Source organism: Protobothrops mucrosquamatus, unplaced genomic scaffold, assembly GCF_001527695.2.
Source record: "Protobothrops mucrosquamatus isolate PMUCROS unplaced genomic scaffold, P.Mucros_1.0 scaffold549, whole genome shotgun sequence".
NCBI classification, from domain to species: domain Eukaryota; kingdom Metazoa; phylum Chordata; class Lepidosauria; order Squamata; family Viperidae; genus Protobothrops; species Protobothrops mucrosquamatus.
In genome coordinates this window covers 115,063-131,624 of record NW_015386853.1, presented here as the reverse complement: position 1 = coordinate 131,624, position 16,562 = coordinate 115,063, and the positions used below count along the sequence as shown (strand labels likewise).

The window sequence follows — 16,562 nt, the reverse complement described above, 5'->3', positions numbered from 1 at the left end:
GCCCTGAGTCCACCAGGAGAAGGGCGGGATATAAATACAATAAACTGAAACTGAAACTGAACCATATCCAGATTTTCACCTTGTATTCAGTGTTAAATATTACTGCTTATTAAATTCTGCCCATTTTATTTCTCCAGATAGCTCAAAAAACAACATTTCATTGTTATCTTCAGAGACTTGGATTTATGCAGCAATATATTTTCAGTTTTAGCATTATTTATAGCTACCTTGGTACTAAAATACTGATTACTAATATATTCAGCCTTTTTCAGTGTGATTTTAATTCAGTTTTTAATTATAGGCAGTTTAGTAAATATATTTTATATAAAACCTACAGTTGTGTTATTTCTTAAAAAGTTTCTTTTTTTTTTTTTTAGAGACAGTAATGCAGTTTCTTACAAAGCTTTCAGATAAATTATTCAGTCGGTGAGTCTTTTTTCATTTAATTTTATTCAGAAAGCAAATTCATTTTGTTTCAAGGCAAAAACTGTAATTTCATAATATAATAGGAATTAAAATAGCCTCATTCTTTTTATTTTATTTTTCAAAGCTTAATTAAAATATTAAACACTTTTAATTATTTTCTAATAATGGGGAGAAGAAAATATTCCCAATATTTTTTTAGTATTATGTTATTGGAAAAGGCCTGAAAAATGAAGAATATATGCATCTCTGATTAAGTTTTATTCAGTTTTTGCTTGAGTTATGTTTATCTTTGTATGAATTAAAGTTAAAGAATTTAAAGAAAAATTAATTATAAAATTGTTTTGTAGCACTCAAAAGGATTTTGAAATGATGGAAGGTATGAAAATGAAACTATATCCTTCCAAATCAGTAAGTAATGAATTTTTTCCCGTGTAACTTACCTAAATTGAACCTAATTTTAAATTTTTTTCAATAATTCCAACAATAAATTGACTTGATAGAACTTTGTTTTTATTCATGTCATTTCAATTTTTGGTTTTAGGATTAATATTTTTTAAGAAATAAAATGCTGAAAGACAGATACTGCTTTCAACATTACAAATAAAATCTTAAGATAGAAAATATAATATGGTATCTTAAGTTAAACCTGTTCAGGATTGATATAAGGTTGAAAAGAATGAAATCAGACTTGAGAAATTATACATATTTTATAAAATTAACTGGATCATTATCTTTTTCCTTTCTGCCTTTGTTTATTTTTGTTTTTTTAATACTTTAATTGTACAGCCCTAATAATAAAATAGCATGTGTATTTGAAAAATAATATGGTTAAAGCTTTCAGAAACACAACCCTTTGTACAGTATATTAAAATATCATTCATAATAACTTAACCCTCGATATGATACCTGCTAGAATACTCTGCTAGTGTTTGAAGATTTGATTTCTTTCATTTTCAGAAATTAATGCCTTGGGATCACCCATACCTTAGTGGTGTCTTACGTGCTGAGAGGTAAGCATTGGACCCATCGGTTAACTCTCTAGTTTTTTTTAGTTATTATTAAGAGTTCTTAGGCATGAAAGATTAGGTTTACTCCCTAATAACTCCTTTTGGGGTTCTTCCTGCCCAAATAAGATATTTTATCATGTCGATACCTTAAATTGGAATCTTAAACCAAAGAGCAGAGAAATCTTCCAATAATCACTTTAGTTATCTTCAGAGTCAATACAGAGGATCCTATAATTGCAATGAATTAGTTTGGAAGGGAAAGGAAACAGATAAATCTTATTGGACACAGCAAAATCTTTCAGCCTAGCTCTATATGATAACCGCAATAGCATTTTCAGATATTTCAACACTAGAGGGAGTTCTTGCCTAAATATAACTCTTTTTCCACAGCTGTAAAGTTTTATTTTGGATGAGCAGTTTTTTAGATTTACTATCTCACAGTAGCAGTGTGATTTGCATTCTACTTGGAATTGTATTTTTTTTAAATAATGGTCTGTGATACATCATTGCTTTTACTCTCTATATATTAACATCCCCTCAGTACTATGTATATTTTTGAAGAACTATGAAACATGGTTCCTCAGAGACACATTTTGAGGTATCTGAAGGATTTTGCTGCCCAGATAGTGACACATCAGGGACTTCTTGTTGTTTAAGGTTATACAATTAATTTTGTGTATTTTAATATAATACTGTAATTGTACACTGCTTTGAGTTTTCAGAGTAGCATACAAAATGAAGTAATGGGATTAAATTAATAAATGTCATTTTAAAAAATGCAGGTTTTGGGAGAAATAAGTTTGCTTTGCATATATTAAAAAATTGCTAGACCGTCTCTAATTAATTAAGGTGTATTTTCTTGTACCAGAAACAGGCAGTTTGAGGCTCTAGAATTTGAACCCCAGACACAATGAAAACTCCTTAATCTCCCAACACATAGACAGATTCATCAATAATTTCAACTGAAAAACTAAGAATCCTAGCCCAAACTAAACAAAAAATGCTAGGGAATTCTTGGAAGTTTGACATTTAGACAAATCAGCCATCCATAGACACATAGAAATAAACCAAATTTACATGCCATTCAAAATACACACTAAAAAAGTTCAGAAGGAAACAAAAAGACCAAAACACATCATCTCCAGCAGCCAATACCCCGATAAGTGGAGATTAACACTAGATAAACAAACAAGCTGAAAATAATATTCTAATCAAGGAACTACAAGGAGAAAACCACACACCCCACAAACACTGGCAGGGCAAACTATTGTATACAAACAGGGAGCAAACTCCACACTCACTAGCACTCATGATATTACCTAGTTGGGTAATGAAACATCTGCAAGCAAACAACCAAGCCCAGAGAGCACCAAAGACACTTGAACTCTGAACTACATATTCTCTCTTCTATTGGATTTTAGAGTGTAAAATCCAATAGATTTTAGAATTATTAGCACAGTACGTAATTTTAGTTAAACATGCTCAGACTTCTATAAGACTCCAATCCTATAAATAGATATTTGGCAATAAGTCCTGCACGAGGTACTAAGACATAATTATGAATTAACATGCATAGGATTGGGCTTAGTTGGAAAATTGTTCTTAAGGGTACAGTTCACCAGGTTTTGATTGACTATATTTATTACTAAGGTTGTAACTGTATGTTTGGGAATAAATCCCATGAAGCTCAGTGGGGTTTCCTATGTTTGCTTATTTAGAAGCCTCAAACATCAAATTAAACTTGGTTGAAGGCACACTGCAGGTCTAGGTGATCAATTTTGAATGGTCTGTATTATTTTAACTGTTAAAATACTGGCTATGTATGCATTTCTATGAATTTTGAAAAATATATTCAGATTTTGTTTATAAATGAGGAAAAATACACATACACATGTACACACATGGATGCTACACAGGAAATGTTGTAGGTTAAAAATCTTAGACATTGATTATTAAGACGGCGTAAGGGTGCAGTCTGAAGAGAGAGAGAGAGTTCATGAAATGGATATATATATATAATATACTGTAGTTTGTTTCAAAATGTGTACATTTTTTAACCACAAAGCCATGGGTGATTGTGAGTTAAATCCAATATTTTAGCCTAACATGAGGCAATTTTGTGGACAGAATTGACTGTATGATCAGGACCTCTAGAGAAAATATGTTGAGGAGTCTCCCATCCTCAAAGAGTATGGACAAAATGATAGGACCTCTGGCAAATTGCCACTCAGTGGAACACCCTTTATCTAAAGCAGTGTTCCTCAACCTTGGCCATTTTAAGATATATGGACTTCAACGCCCAGAATTCCCTAGCCAGCCATGCTGGCTGGGGAATTTTGGGAGTTGAAGTCCACGTATCTTAAAATGGCCAAGGTTGAGAAACACTGATCTAAAGGTTTATTTTTTTCTTGACAACACAATACAGAATCTTTTGCCTTGCAAACTGTGGTAAATGAATGCCATATGAAATTTCAGCTGAATAATTTATAATAGATATTTAAATATAATAATTTTCATAATTAAGGCTATCAAAAACCCATTTAGCAAAGTTGATGGCAGTCATACACAACATATTTTCCCCAAATGTACAGACTAATTGAGAGTAATTTTATATGCCTGTATTTTGTTTAGACCATTGAAAGCATATAGGCTTAGAAATAATTGTTTATCATGGCCCACTGAAATTATTGCCTTTTAGTAGCAGTCTTTAATGTTTGAATCATGCTGTTCATGAATAATAATGAACAAACTTTATTTACTTCATTGGACCAGTCGACCTGACTTCTTGCCTATAAAAATGTTATTGAGCCAAACTGAAATCCTTGGATTCTTTCCTCTTCAGAAACCTCCACTGATCCTACAAACTGTTCCTTTTAATATGAATCAGGATTTCAGTTCAAGTAAATCAATGTCCTCTTTAATTTATCAACTTTATTGCTATGTATGTTGGGCTATCACACAATAAAAAGTTTTCTGTTCAGTTGATTATGTGATATATTAGTCTAATGTTACTTCTGATGTAAATTTCAATATCTGCTCTAAAAAGCAAACCATATATTACAATATAATACATTACAATATAATACAATACACCTATACTATCAACAATAATTACATTATATTAGGAAGCTGGCATGCTGTAGCAAGGCTTGAATGTCACTTTGATTCTCAAAATGCTTCCAGGCTTCAGATGGCTCTCCAAAGCTTAATGGGTAGCTCTGGTTCATAGTTCTTTCGTAAGGCCTGCAAACCCAGAAAGAAAGGTAAAGATAAGCAGAAACATTAGAGTTCAGTGTTTTGGGAATAGTTAAGGCTCTGCTCAGTATTTTGGGAATAGTTAAGGCTCCCAAGAAGCATTTGCAAAACGACCCACATGTATTTGATTAACTTAACTATGCCTTTTGTTTTGATCACAGGGGTTATATATTTCTCTTATGAACTGGTTTATTAGCCACCTGGAATTATGCAAGTAACATGGGCTGCCACATAAATTTCTAAAAAAATTTAAAAGCATTTGATTATAACTTTTAAATGGAGTTTATGTGTCTGGTGATAAATGATATGTCTGAATGCAAAGCTTCCAGGAATTCCCTAGCATTTGGGGATTTGGCTTGATCTAAAATAATCAGATTGCCAGTTGAAACTGTGGTTGAATCTGTCCAAATTTTGTGAAATTAAAAAGTTTTCATTATATTTTCTGACTGACAGCTGGTCTTTATAGATGCATCTGCCGGTCTTCTACCTATCTTTTGTACATGTTACCATGTCCTTACATTGTTTGCTATATTCTCGACACTTTCAGTTTCCTATAATCAAGTCTTCTTACTTCGTATGGCACAATCAATATATTGGCAACCAAATATATTGTAGACTCTACTGTGCTTATTAGGTTTTGTGTAACTATTGTGATCTGACATCATGCCTAAAACAAGATGTTGTTATGAGTCCATCATCCAGCTGATCTCACTTCTCACACCCAGTGGTAATGTCCAGCATGATGTCAATAGGTTGTCGTGTTTCCTTGCTTCAGAAGGAATGTCCCATCGATGTGATTCATATAAGCATAAAGACCAGTGGAAATACAAACTGTCTAAAATGCCTTTTTTTATACATAATTTACATTTGGGGGCAAGCTCAGCAATTTTCATAAAATTCCAGTCTTGCTAGCAAGTGCATATACATGTATCAATATATATATGAGATAGTTTATTTTTATTTTATTTATTTGTATCCTGCCTTTATTAACAATTCAAGGCAACGAACATATATACCTTCCACCTCCTATTTTACCCACAACAAGAACCCTGTGAAGTGGGTTGAATTGAGAGAGAGTGACTGACCCAAAGTCACCCAGTTGGTGATGTATTTAGGTGGGACAGCCTCGTGTTCTTTTGTAACACACATTCTTTTTGGATGTTTTAGGTATAATATTGAACCAGCTCTATATTGTCCCTTTTTCTCTCTTGGGGCATGTATGGATGGACTGAACATTTTGTTCAATAAGCTTCTAGGAATCTCTCTCTATGCTGAACAGCCTGAGAATGGAGAAGTGTGGTGTGAAGATGTTCGTAAACTGGTAAGAGATTTAATTTCTAAATGTCTTGTAGTTAAGAGACAAAAGGAATAAATATACTACATCTTTTAAGTAGAAATAACAATAATAATCTTTCTCCACTATCTATTTAAAGCTTTGATTATGCTATTTGAGTTGAATCTATGCTAAATTAGTTCTGCTTTAATCTTGCTGAAATTCTATTTCATCAATCATAATTTATTTGATTTAAGTAGGACTTGGGAGAAATTAACAGTATGGAAATTAAACTCAGTGTTAAATCTGTGATTGAGGAAAAATAAGATTTACTAGGTTTATGTGCATTTGTAGACTTTAAGCTTTAGCAATCACTAAGATGGTTTCTGAGAACAGCTAGGACTCCACTGAATGCTCATATGACAAAACTAATTCAGACTGATTCTGTCTTCAAACTGCCTCCATTATTAGATGAAAATCAAATGTGGAATGCAGTTAGGCAGTTTTTATATTTAGATTTTGGTATGAAATTATCAATGTTCACTACGTGGCCAATTTTTCAACTTTCACATTTTATTTTTAGGCAGTTGTCCACGAACAAGAAGGATTATTGGGATATATTTACTGTGACTTTTTTCAAAGGCCAGACAAGCCTCATCAGGTAAGTCTCTAACATCAATGATCACTTTGAATTTATCTTATCCCCACCCTCCAAAAATTAATACATGGTAAAATATAAAACTTATTTGATTATTCAGAGCAAATTAAGGGATATGCCACTAAAAGTACATTTGGTAAAAAAAAAATCTTGAGTTAAATCCAAGTAATTTTTTTTGTATTTTTGCAATAATAAAATGTTTAAGAATACAAAAATAGTGCAGATGATCGAGAATCAGAATACACTACTTTCCTTTTTTGATGTCTCCTGCATTAGAAGTAGATATTTGCAAATTCCTTCTGTCCCACCTCAGATATCCAGAATTGCCAGGGTGACCAGTTCCTAAATTACGGCCTGAAAAGATGACAACTTTCAGTAATCATTGTTTTGGAAACAATTTAATAAAACATTTAACATAGCCTTAAATGAGGGAATGACAAAACCATCACTTTGGGCTTTTGGGGAAAAGCATGCTTTAATGTTTAGTTCTTTTGTGATATAATGTCACACAATTAAAAGTCCTTTCTTCATTTTAGCGCATAGAGAATATTTTGGCCACTGGCTATATTCTCTTAAGGCAGTGGCCCCCAACCAAGAATCGATTCCACAAAGAGAGGTTTTCCGTAGACTGGAGGGGGCGTGGTTTCATGTGCTGCCTGCATCCTGCGGATAGGGCTTTGCTTGTTTGCGCAGCCTGGTTTCTGGCGTGCTGCGGACTGGTACCGGTCCATGAACCGGGGGCTGGGAACCCTTGTCTTGAGTCATATCCAAGGAAATAGCTTACTTTTCCATATTCTGATTGATCAATGGAACATGAGTTTCTTTTTCCTGGCATTTGAACACTGGCATTTGAAACCAAAACCCTATTTCAAATAGCAGTATCCAGTAAGCCTTTTGTAAATGACAACATTCTGTGATTGAAACAAAAACCACACTGGAATTAATAAAAATATTATTTATATATTCATTCAACTTTGAATATTTTAACGACAGAAAAGTAGACATAACTCAACTAATGAATTCTATTATATCAGAATTTAGGTAGGAATCTATGTCTCTTCAGATGTAGCTGAACTATAACTTTCATAATTCTTCATAATTATTGGTTGGTTTGGGCTGATGGGAATTGTAGTTCAGTAATACCTGGAGGATGTTCTCACAACTGAAAAAGAATGGTAATCATTAAAACTGGATTATACTTTTTCCAAATCAGAATGAGTATGTTTGGAAACTGTTTTTTCCTTTAAAGATGGTTAGATTAGATTACATTAGATATAAAATTATGTCTATATTAACTGCATATTTTAATAACACTATCATCTTAGATATTTCTTGCTTGGTCTTGGCCATTTTGGAACATTGTGTTAAGCAATATACATATCAGGTCCCATTCTTAGATCTGATAGTACAGTTCTATGCAAAGGTATTGCTTTCTGGGTTTGGTGAGAATATGTTTAAATGTATAAAATTATACTGCCTTACATTTTAGGATCTGTGACTGAAAGAAAGCTCATGGAAGGAGCTTTTCTCGTTCCCTTGTTCCAGAAGTCCCCATACCTTCCCAAAAGGCACTTTAATTAGGAAATTCTATGTACTATTGGAATGAAATGCTTAGTGGAGATAAGAATTTCCATAATCCTTCAAAAATAACACATCATCTACAGAAAATGTGATCTCCCAAAGCCCACTAAGTATTGGTTGGCAGGTGTGCATTAAATTTCATTCAAATTTTCAGTTGAATTCAGGGATTTGGAGTTCAGTTGAAATTAAAAGTAAACTAGAAAAGAAATCTAAAAAATATGTAGAAGATTAAGTGCTGCAAAAGGCCTTGTTCTGCTTAGTCAAGTCTATAAAAGTACTTCAACATCAGTTCTGATATATTTCAAAAATTAAAATTTTAGATAATGCTATAATTATAAACAGTTTGTGACTCTTACAAATTGTGCTGGTATTACTTTCAGATGTTAACATGGCAAAATATTGAATATTTCTGATAGAGAGTGGTTGTGTGAGTGTGTTTGTGTGTGTTTTTTTAAAATATAGGATTGTCACTTTACAATCCGTGGAGGCAGACTGCAAGAAAATGGAGAATATCAACTTCCTGTTGTTGTCATCATGCTAAGTTTACCTCAATCCAGTAATGGTTTACCAACGTTGCTCACTCCTGGAATGATGGAGAATCTCTTCCATGAAATGGGACATGCTATGCATTCCATGCTGGGAAGAACACGTTATCAACATGTCACGGGTAAGCAATCAGTATTAAAAGCCAAGTATTTTATGATGTGTACATTACATATTGGTTTTTGTTGCATATAAAAAATAATTTCCTTGTTTAATACTGGCTTCTAATCTATTTAACATGATCTTCTGTATTAGATGCAAACTGATTCCTAGCAGTATAAATATTTTAGTCTGAATAAGACACAAACTAGGTCTGCACAATTCTTTTTTAGTTACTCACAGCTTTTTATTAGGGGGTACTGTATATAAAGGTCTTCATGAATGGAAACATGTTTTGAGGTGGAAACAAAACAAATGCATCCACTTTCAAAACTTTTAAAAATAGGTTTAGTAGCAGAGAGCTGTCAAAATGAACTAATAGCTATATAGCACTTAGACTTATATACTGCTTCATAGTGCTTTACAGCACTGTCTAAGTCAGGGGTGCCAAACTGCCAGCCCGCAGGCCGGATTCGTCACGCCAAAACCGCACCCACCCCATTGCCAGCAATGGGGAAAGAGTTGCGATATGTCGCAACACATCACGTGATGTTACGAGTTTGACACCCGTGCTCTAAGTGGTTTACAGTATCAGTATATTTCCCCCAACAATCTGGGTCCTCATTTTACTAACCTCAGAAGGATGGAAGGCTGAGTCAACCTTGAGCCGGTCAAGATCAAACTCCTGGCAGTGGGCAGAGTTAGCCTGCAATACTGCATTCTAACCACTGCACCATCATGGGTCAACCAACATATAGTCTTACTTATTAAATAAAACCAGGTAAGTTCATTCAAGCCAAAACATTCCACTTTGGTTTTCTCTATCCACAGAACAATTTTCCAGTATTTGCTTGGCTTATCCATGTAGTGTTTTGCCAACTCTAAATGAGTAGCAATGTTCTTTTGGGGGGAATACACTTTTTCCTTGCAACCCTGTCATGCATACCATTCTTGTTAAAAATGTTTTCCTGATGGTGGTCTCATGAACACTGACACGTGCAATTGCAAGAATTTAATTTAGTCTCCTACATCAGCAGTCCCCAACCTTTCTGGCTCCGTGGAGCAGCAGTGGCAGCGAGGGGAAGGGGATGATTTCATGTGTGTGCCTGCTGCTTGCATAAATGGAGCTTCACATGCTTGTCTGCTGCTTGCACGTTATATTCTTTACAGCTATCTTTTTCTCTGTGTGTGCCTTATCCAATATCTTTCACTTCATTTTTGTTACTGTTATTCTCTTACATACATTTTTTCCTTATCCTCCTTTATTTTCCTACACGCATTTATCAATCAACTCCACAGGAACAGGCCATCTTTATTCAAACCTATATCCCTTTCTCCATTCTCTTAACACAGGGGTGTCAAACTCAATTTCATTGAGGGCCGCATCAGCATTGCGGTTGCCCTCGGGTGTGTGTGTGGCCAGGGTGGGTGTGGCCTACTGGGTGGGTGTGGATGGAGTGGGTGTGGCCTACTGGGTGGGCATGGCCAGCTCTACGTCGTTCGCGTCAAGAGTGCCTGTGGGGGCCTGGGCAGGAGTGGGACAGATCTGAGGGTCTCTAGCAGAAGGGTGGGACCGGGGAAGTGCCAAGGCATGGTCCATTTCTTCATTCCTCACAAAAGGTGACACTTCCCCAGCATGTACCCAGGGGGCGGGGCTGACGCGGCAGGGGCTGGTTCCTTGCTGTTTCTAGACGGCCTTGTGGAGCTAAGACTGAATGCGTTTCAGCATAGATGGCCACCACAAAATTGTACATTGGCTCCCAGCCGGCCAGGGCCAAGGCAGCGGGGGCTGTTCCCTCACTGTTTCCAGATGGCCTCGCGGGCCACATGAAACCACTTCGCGGGCCGCCTCCGGCCCCCGGGCCTTGTGTTTGACATGTCTGTCTTAACAGAATAACAGAGTTGGAAGGTACCTTGGAGGTCTTCTAGTCCAACAGCCCAAACCTTTTGGCCTCCAGGGACTGGTTCTGTGAAGAATTTTCCGCAGACCAGTGGACAGGGGCGGGGCGTGATTTCGCATGCTGCCTGCATCCTGCATGTGCGCAGATGGAGCTTTGCTTATTTGTGCAGCCTAGTTTCTGGCATGCCTTGGACGGCTGCCGGTCCACAGCCCGGGAGTTGGGGATCCCTGTTCTAGTCCAACCCCCTGCTCAAGCAGGAGACCCTATACTATTTCAGACAAATAGTTGTCCACTCCCCTCTTTAAAACCTCCAGTGTTGAAGAGGGTCACAGGCATATGCTGAGTGCATTTTTGTTTCTTTTGTTAATTCATGCCTTAGCTTTTACTTTCCTACACATGAATCTCAGTCTTCCATGTGATATGTTTTCTCCGTATGGTATCATAGATACTGAACTTTGCCAGCCATCCTACCATTAGTCTTTCACATACCTTTTAGTAAAATGAATAAGGTTTAAACTAGATTACCTGCTGTAATCATATTTCTGATAACAGTAAGAACAGTACTGGACACTTCAGACACATTTTGGCCAATATGACACCCTTTCAAGTGCAACCTAGGGATTATCTTAGAAGTCCTGTGTCACACTAACAAAAAACTACACAATGTATTGACACACATTCAGTATGGGTAGAATCAAATCTATATTCCATGTAGACCACCAGCCACAATGATTCTCTTAGCCAAGATGGAAATAACATCTTGAAGTTATTATGCTGTTGTCTTTTGAGTTTCCCGCTCCAAAAAGCAACTTTTCTGAGGAAGGTTTAGGTACAATTTTTGCAAAATAACAGATTCTGTATTTGCTGCTCCAGAAAGTGGCACTCTGGAAAGGCTTGAAGCACATAGGCAAGTATAATAGAGGAAAAGCTTGATTTGAGGAATGACTTTTGTAATAGGAAGAAATTATTTCATCATCAGATGTCTCGAAATAGCTGAAAAGAAGCAGCAAACCAAAAAACTTGGTTTTTTTAAATGATTGACATCTTAAACAATAAAGGAAACAATATGAATGTTAGATATGTGATCTCATTAAACAGATGGGGATGATAATATTTGCAGACAGGATTAAATTCTCAGGCATAGTTTGATATTTTAAGAAAGCATAGAGTTAAGGCAATTAGACATTTGACCAGATTTGTTGCAGCCTGGCGTAAGTTTATAAAAGGGGTGATTCACGGCTTCATAAGGTGCCTCACCCGGTTGTTCAAATATTTTGTTTTACTTTGTGATTTGCTGAAAATATGTAGGAGTACTGTATAAATTTAGCTTTCCTGCCAATAAGTTGAGTGATATTATAAAATGAAATATTTACATGACAGTGAGTTATTACAGCTTATCATGAGTGCAAAACAGAAAGTTGAGAAAAGTTTTGAGAGAGACAGAAAAAAAAATAATAAAAATGTTTTAGCTTCCTGTGTATCAATTTTTTATATCATTTTCTATAGGTACAAGGTGTTCTACTGACTTTGCTGAAGTTCCTTCTATCTTAATGGAATACTTTGCAAATGATTACCGAGTGGTGAACCAATTTGCAAGACACTATAAAACGGGTCAGGTAGGAAAACAATTTTTTCCTAAATCATTCCAACTACATAATGTTAAGTGAAAAAGTATTTTATTCTCTTCACTTCTCACCACCTCTCACATTAACCATTATGCAAACAGAAGTGTAGTTGTTGAGTCTGTCTTTTAAAAACTCTTCCTAAAACAGACTGTTACAAATCAGTACTATCTTAGCTTTTTATGTACTATAAGATTTTTCAAAACATTAATAGGGTAGGGATCCAAAAGATGGTAAAGGCTACTTCAGAATACTCAGTATTTTATAGCAGACTTTCCTTATTTATCAGGATCAGACAGACATTCAGGTAGTCCTGAACTTATAATGGCAGTTCAAAATGGAATTTCTGCCACCAAACCATATGGTCATAAAGCAGGATTGCATCTAAGTGTGAATCGGTCGCCAAGTGCCCAGAACATAACTACTGCTTATTATGACCATTTATTCAGTGCCATCGTAACCTTGAATAGGTTGTAGGTCAAGGACTATTTTTATAAAATTCAGTTGAAAAATTAGGTTGGAATGACTGTTCTTCAGGAGGTTTCAGTAGATCTGCTTGTGTACATGAAGGTGCAGCACTTTTGATATATAGAGCAAAAAAGGTGTTCCAGAAGAGACGTGGGCATGCATGCCACAACTATTGGCATCCTTTTAAAGAAGCTGCATATTTTCCCAAGAATGTGTTTGAAGTAAGGAAGTGCTGACAGTACGTGTCAAGATGCTTCAGAGTCAGCATGGGCAGGCTGCCAGTGTCTCCGTATCTCGCAATACATATTTTCCTGGGATTGCAGAGCTACAAAGCAAATCCATAAAAAGGCACAGCTTCTCTAAGGAGATATGAGGAAGTATAACATCAGTGCCCATGCCCTTCAAAAACCCCTTTCCTGCTTTGGAGCAGAAATGATCCACATAGTCTTTGAGTCCATGCAGTTTTATTTCCAACAGTTTTTGGAAGTGTTTTGCTTACACAGTAATGCTTATTAAATTAAAAATATTCCATAACCTAAGCATTTAACATTAATATCACATAGATATTTCTGTTGCAAAGGAAATTTAACTTTTTAATCACTTTCTGGAATTACGAAATAGAATTTTGTGAGTTGAAAGAAAAATGCATCCAGGAATTATTTGTACAGAGTAAGGGTAAACATGCTTTCTTTGAAGTAGGTCCATAGACTCAGTTTGCAGCTTTATTGTTTACTACCTGCCATCTCTTATTTTTTTCAAATGCCTTAACAGAATTTGTTTCTTTTCAATTCACAAATTTGGAGCCAAGCATTTAGAACCCATTTCTTACATATTCCCAAGTCTGATCTGTTGTGGAAATTGATTGGCATAAACTTGCTGTGCACCAGGAAGCAATTGAGTCAACTTTAATTTTGACTTGATTAATAGACAGGATGGTAGGATTAGGATTGATTCCTGAAACTGCTTTTTTGTTTTAATGATTTTAAATATTTGCCTCTTATGTATATTTTTAAAAAAATTGAATTATTTTAAAAATAATGATTGTTTAAATGTTTCATACTTTGTAATTTTAAATATAAATATGTGTAATCAGAATCTGAGAATAAACCTGTTGTTTATTATGATAATGTGGCTTGCTTACAATCTATCTTGTTTTAGGAAAATCTTGTTTTCAATCTCTTAGAAGTGGAGCCAAAAACATGCTTGCTTTTTTCTTCATTAGTTATGCTCACTGAAAAGTGTTGCATTGATTTAGTGCTCCTAATTATGTCAGTTTTACAAAAATTTATGCAAAAAGCTTTTCATCAAAGATTCTTGGTTATGGAACAAAAAAAAGTAGAACTAAGAAGTGAAATTTTCTTAAACAAAGGAATTATGTGAAAACTCTCAGTAAATAGTGCTTTTTAAAACAGCTTTTACTTCTCAATAAAAGTCTAGTCTGTATATCTTCTTTTACATAAGACTTGCCTTGCTAGATCAAACTGAGGAAATTCCAAGGGCAGCTTTCTTTTCTCACTAATGGTTTGTCATATTTCTCACTAAATTCTACAGCGTGAGGACCTTTCAAGTTATTCTGCCCTAAAGCTTTTCAGAAACAGTATGAATTTCTGTAATGTGTTTGAATTTATCTAGTCATCTAAGAGAATAACTATCAATGCAATCCACATATCAATCCACTGATAATTATATATTAGGAATTCTACTTCCTTTGGACTATTCCTAATTTTATAACCTGTATATACCTATACATTACTTAGTATACTTAACTACACCCCACTGAGTTCATCAATATGTGTATACGACTGTTGATTTCCACTATCTTCTTTACTCTTTCTCTGGTTTTTGTTTCAGCTAGTCTCTAATATCATCTAACAGTGAATGGCAGGATTTTGATACTTCTACCTTTCCCCTCCATTTGTTTTTTTACATCTATTTCCAATTAGTCATTGTTCTATCCTTTCCTCCTGATGTTTCGGTATGTCCTAAATAGACTCTTCTGGAGGAGGGCTGCTCCTCTAAATTTCATTTTTAAATGAATGTACATGTTCTGCTTATTTAAATATCTCGACCATGTGATAAACAGAATAAAAGAATTATGGACTTGGGAAAGGACCGTGAGGATCATCTAGACCAAACACCTTTAATAATACAGGCATACATTAAATCATCTTTTAGTGGTGGCCATGCAGGCCCTTTAAAAAAACTGCAGAGATGGAGAGAAGCCATAATATATGTAGATAGACTGTTCCCCTATTACACTGACTCTATCGTTAGGAGTTCTTTCTTTATAAATATATGAAATGTAGGTAATTACAACTTATGCCCATTATATTTGGTCCTAATTTTTGTGACAGTGAGAACTAGTTCTTGACCATCTTCCCTATAGCACCAATTTATTAGCTGAACACTGATAGTATGTCTCCCTTCAGTCTTCTTTCTCCATATTAAATATCCTAAGTTCCTTCGGCCTGTCCCGATAGGTCATGTATCATTTTCTGTATCATTTTCATCACCGTGTTCCAAATCTGTTCTAATCTGTTAATATCCTTCTGGAAATGTAGTGCTCGAAATTGTACACAGTACTCCAGATTTAGGCTCACCTTCCTCTAATTTGTCATTGGCTCTATAAATAAAAGCCATGTTGCCTCTCGTAATCTAAACTCATGATTAACAATTAATGTCTCTTGGATTGTTTCTGTAATAGATACGCTGACATTTCGAAAGAGTCATAAATCATTAACGTGATACTTTTTCTGTTCATTTTTAGCAGGTATTTAGAAATTCTAGCCTTAAGTATAACTAGAAAACCCATGACTTATTGGGTGATGGTTTCAGTTAGGTCGTTGTTTCAGAGATATTTACTTATCTAAATATCATTCAACAGAATGACCATGAGCAGGCAAAAAAAAAACCAGCGAGAGCAAAAGCCATTTCAGATTTGTTACAGGCTCCCCCACTGACTTTGCTTTTAGAAAGTTTGCAGGGACAATGCCAATGAGGAAGCTGGCAGCAAAGGTTGCAAGTTGTGTGGGTAAGTTCTACCCCGCTATGCATCCTCCCCCAGTCTTCCACCCTGCACACCCTCCCTGCACCACAGCCTCCTCTGACCCCACTTTTGTACGCCCTTTCTAAGCTGCGCTGCATTCTTCTGCACCCTCCCTGATCCTTACCGCACCTCTTGGTCACCCTCCCTGACCTTGCTGCACTTCTTATTCCCTTGCTCCCTCCCCCACCAGGTAACAGCCACTTACTTACCTGCTAGCCTTGGACTTGCAACTTCCTGCCAGCCTCCCCACTTCCCTTGTGGGAAGATGGTAGGGAGCTTCAGCAATCCTAATCAGATTTAACCTTCCTTCTGGTTTCCCCATTGTCTTGAGGAAGCTGTTACAGATGATTGGAAATGATTATTACGTAACCATGGTTGAATGCAGGAGCAGGGCGGTCCTGAAATGGCAATGCTGATCCTTTTCAAATTTCAGTGCCATGGGAGTCATGAGTTCCAAATTTTGTAAGTTGTCTGTTTGAGGTATCTTGGCTCAAAGCTTGTTGAAAGAAATAAATTATAATTAGAGGTGCTTCATATACAAACCTTTTCTTATGTTTAAAGACCTTCTGTCAGTCAAAACTGTACATAGATATAATTTGCAACAGTTGCATATTTACCGTTGCTGTCAAGCAATTTTTAAATATGCATGACTTCCAAATAAGGTTGTTCTATAATTTTCACAT

The 16,562-nt window shown here is 35.7% G+C and overlaps 1 protein-coding gene across 1 annotated transcript in view; it reads left to right on the top strand.

Annotated features, from left to right (window-relative positions):
• The window catches only part of MIPEP (mitochondrial intermediate peptidase), a 53,177-nt gene that overhangs the window by 13,635 nt on the left and 22,980 nt on the right, over window positions 1-16,562 (top strand). Inside the window, exons 8-14 of the mRNA XM_015817033.2 lie at window positions 378-426; window positions 774-834; window positions 1,384-1,436; window positions 5,856-6,009; window positions 6,545-6,622; window positions 8,663-8,867; window positions 12,250-12,359. Coding sequence (XP_015672519.1) covers window positions 378-426; window positions 774-834; window positions 1,384-1,436; window positions 5,856-6,009; window positions 6,545-6,622; window positions 8,663-8,867; window positions 12,250-12,359 — 710 coding nt within the window. The remainder of the gene's footprint in view (window positions 1-377; window positions 427-773; window positions 835-1,383; window positions 1,437-5,855; window positions 6,010-6,544; window positions 6,623-8,662; window positions 8,868-12,249; window positions 12,360-16,562) is intronic.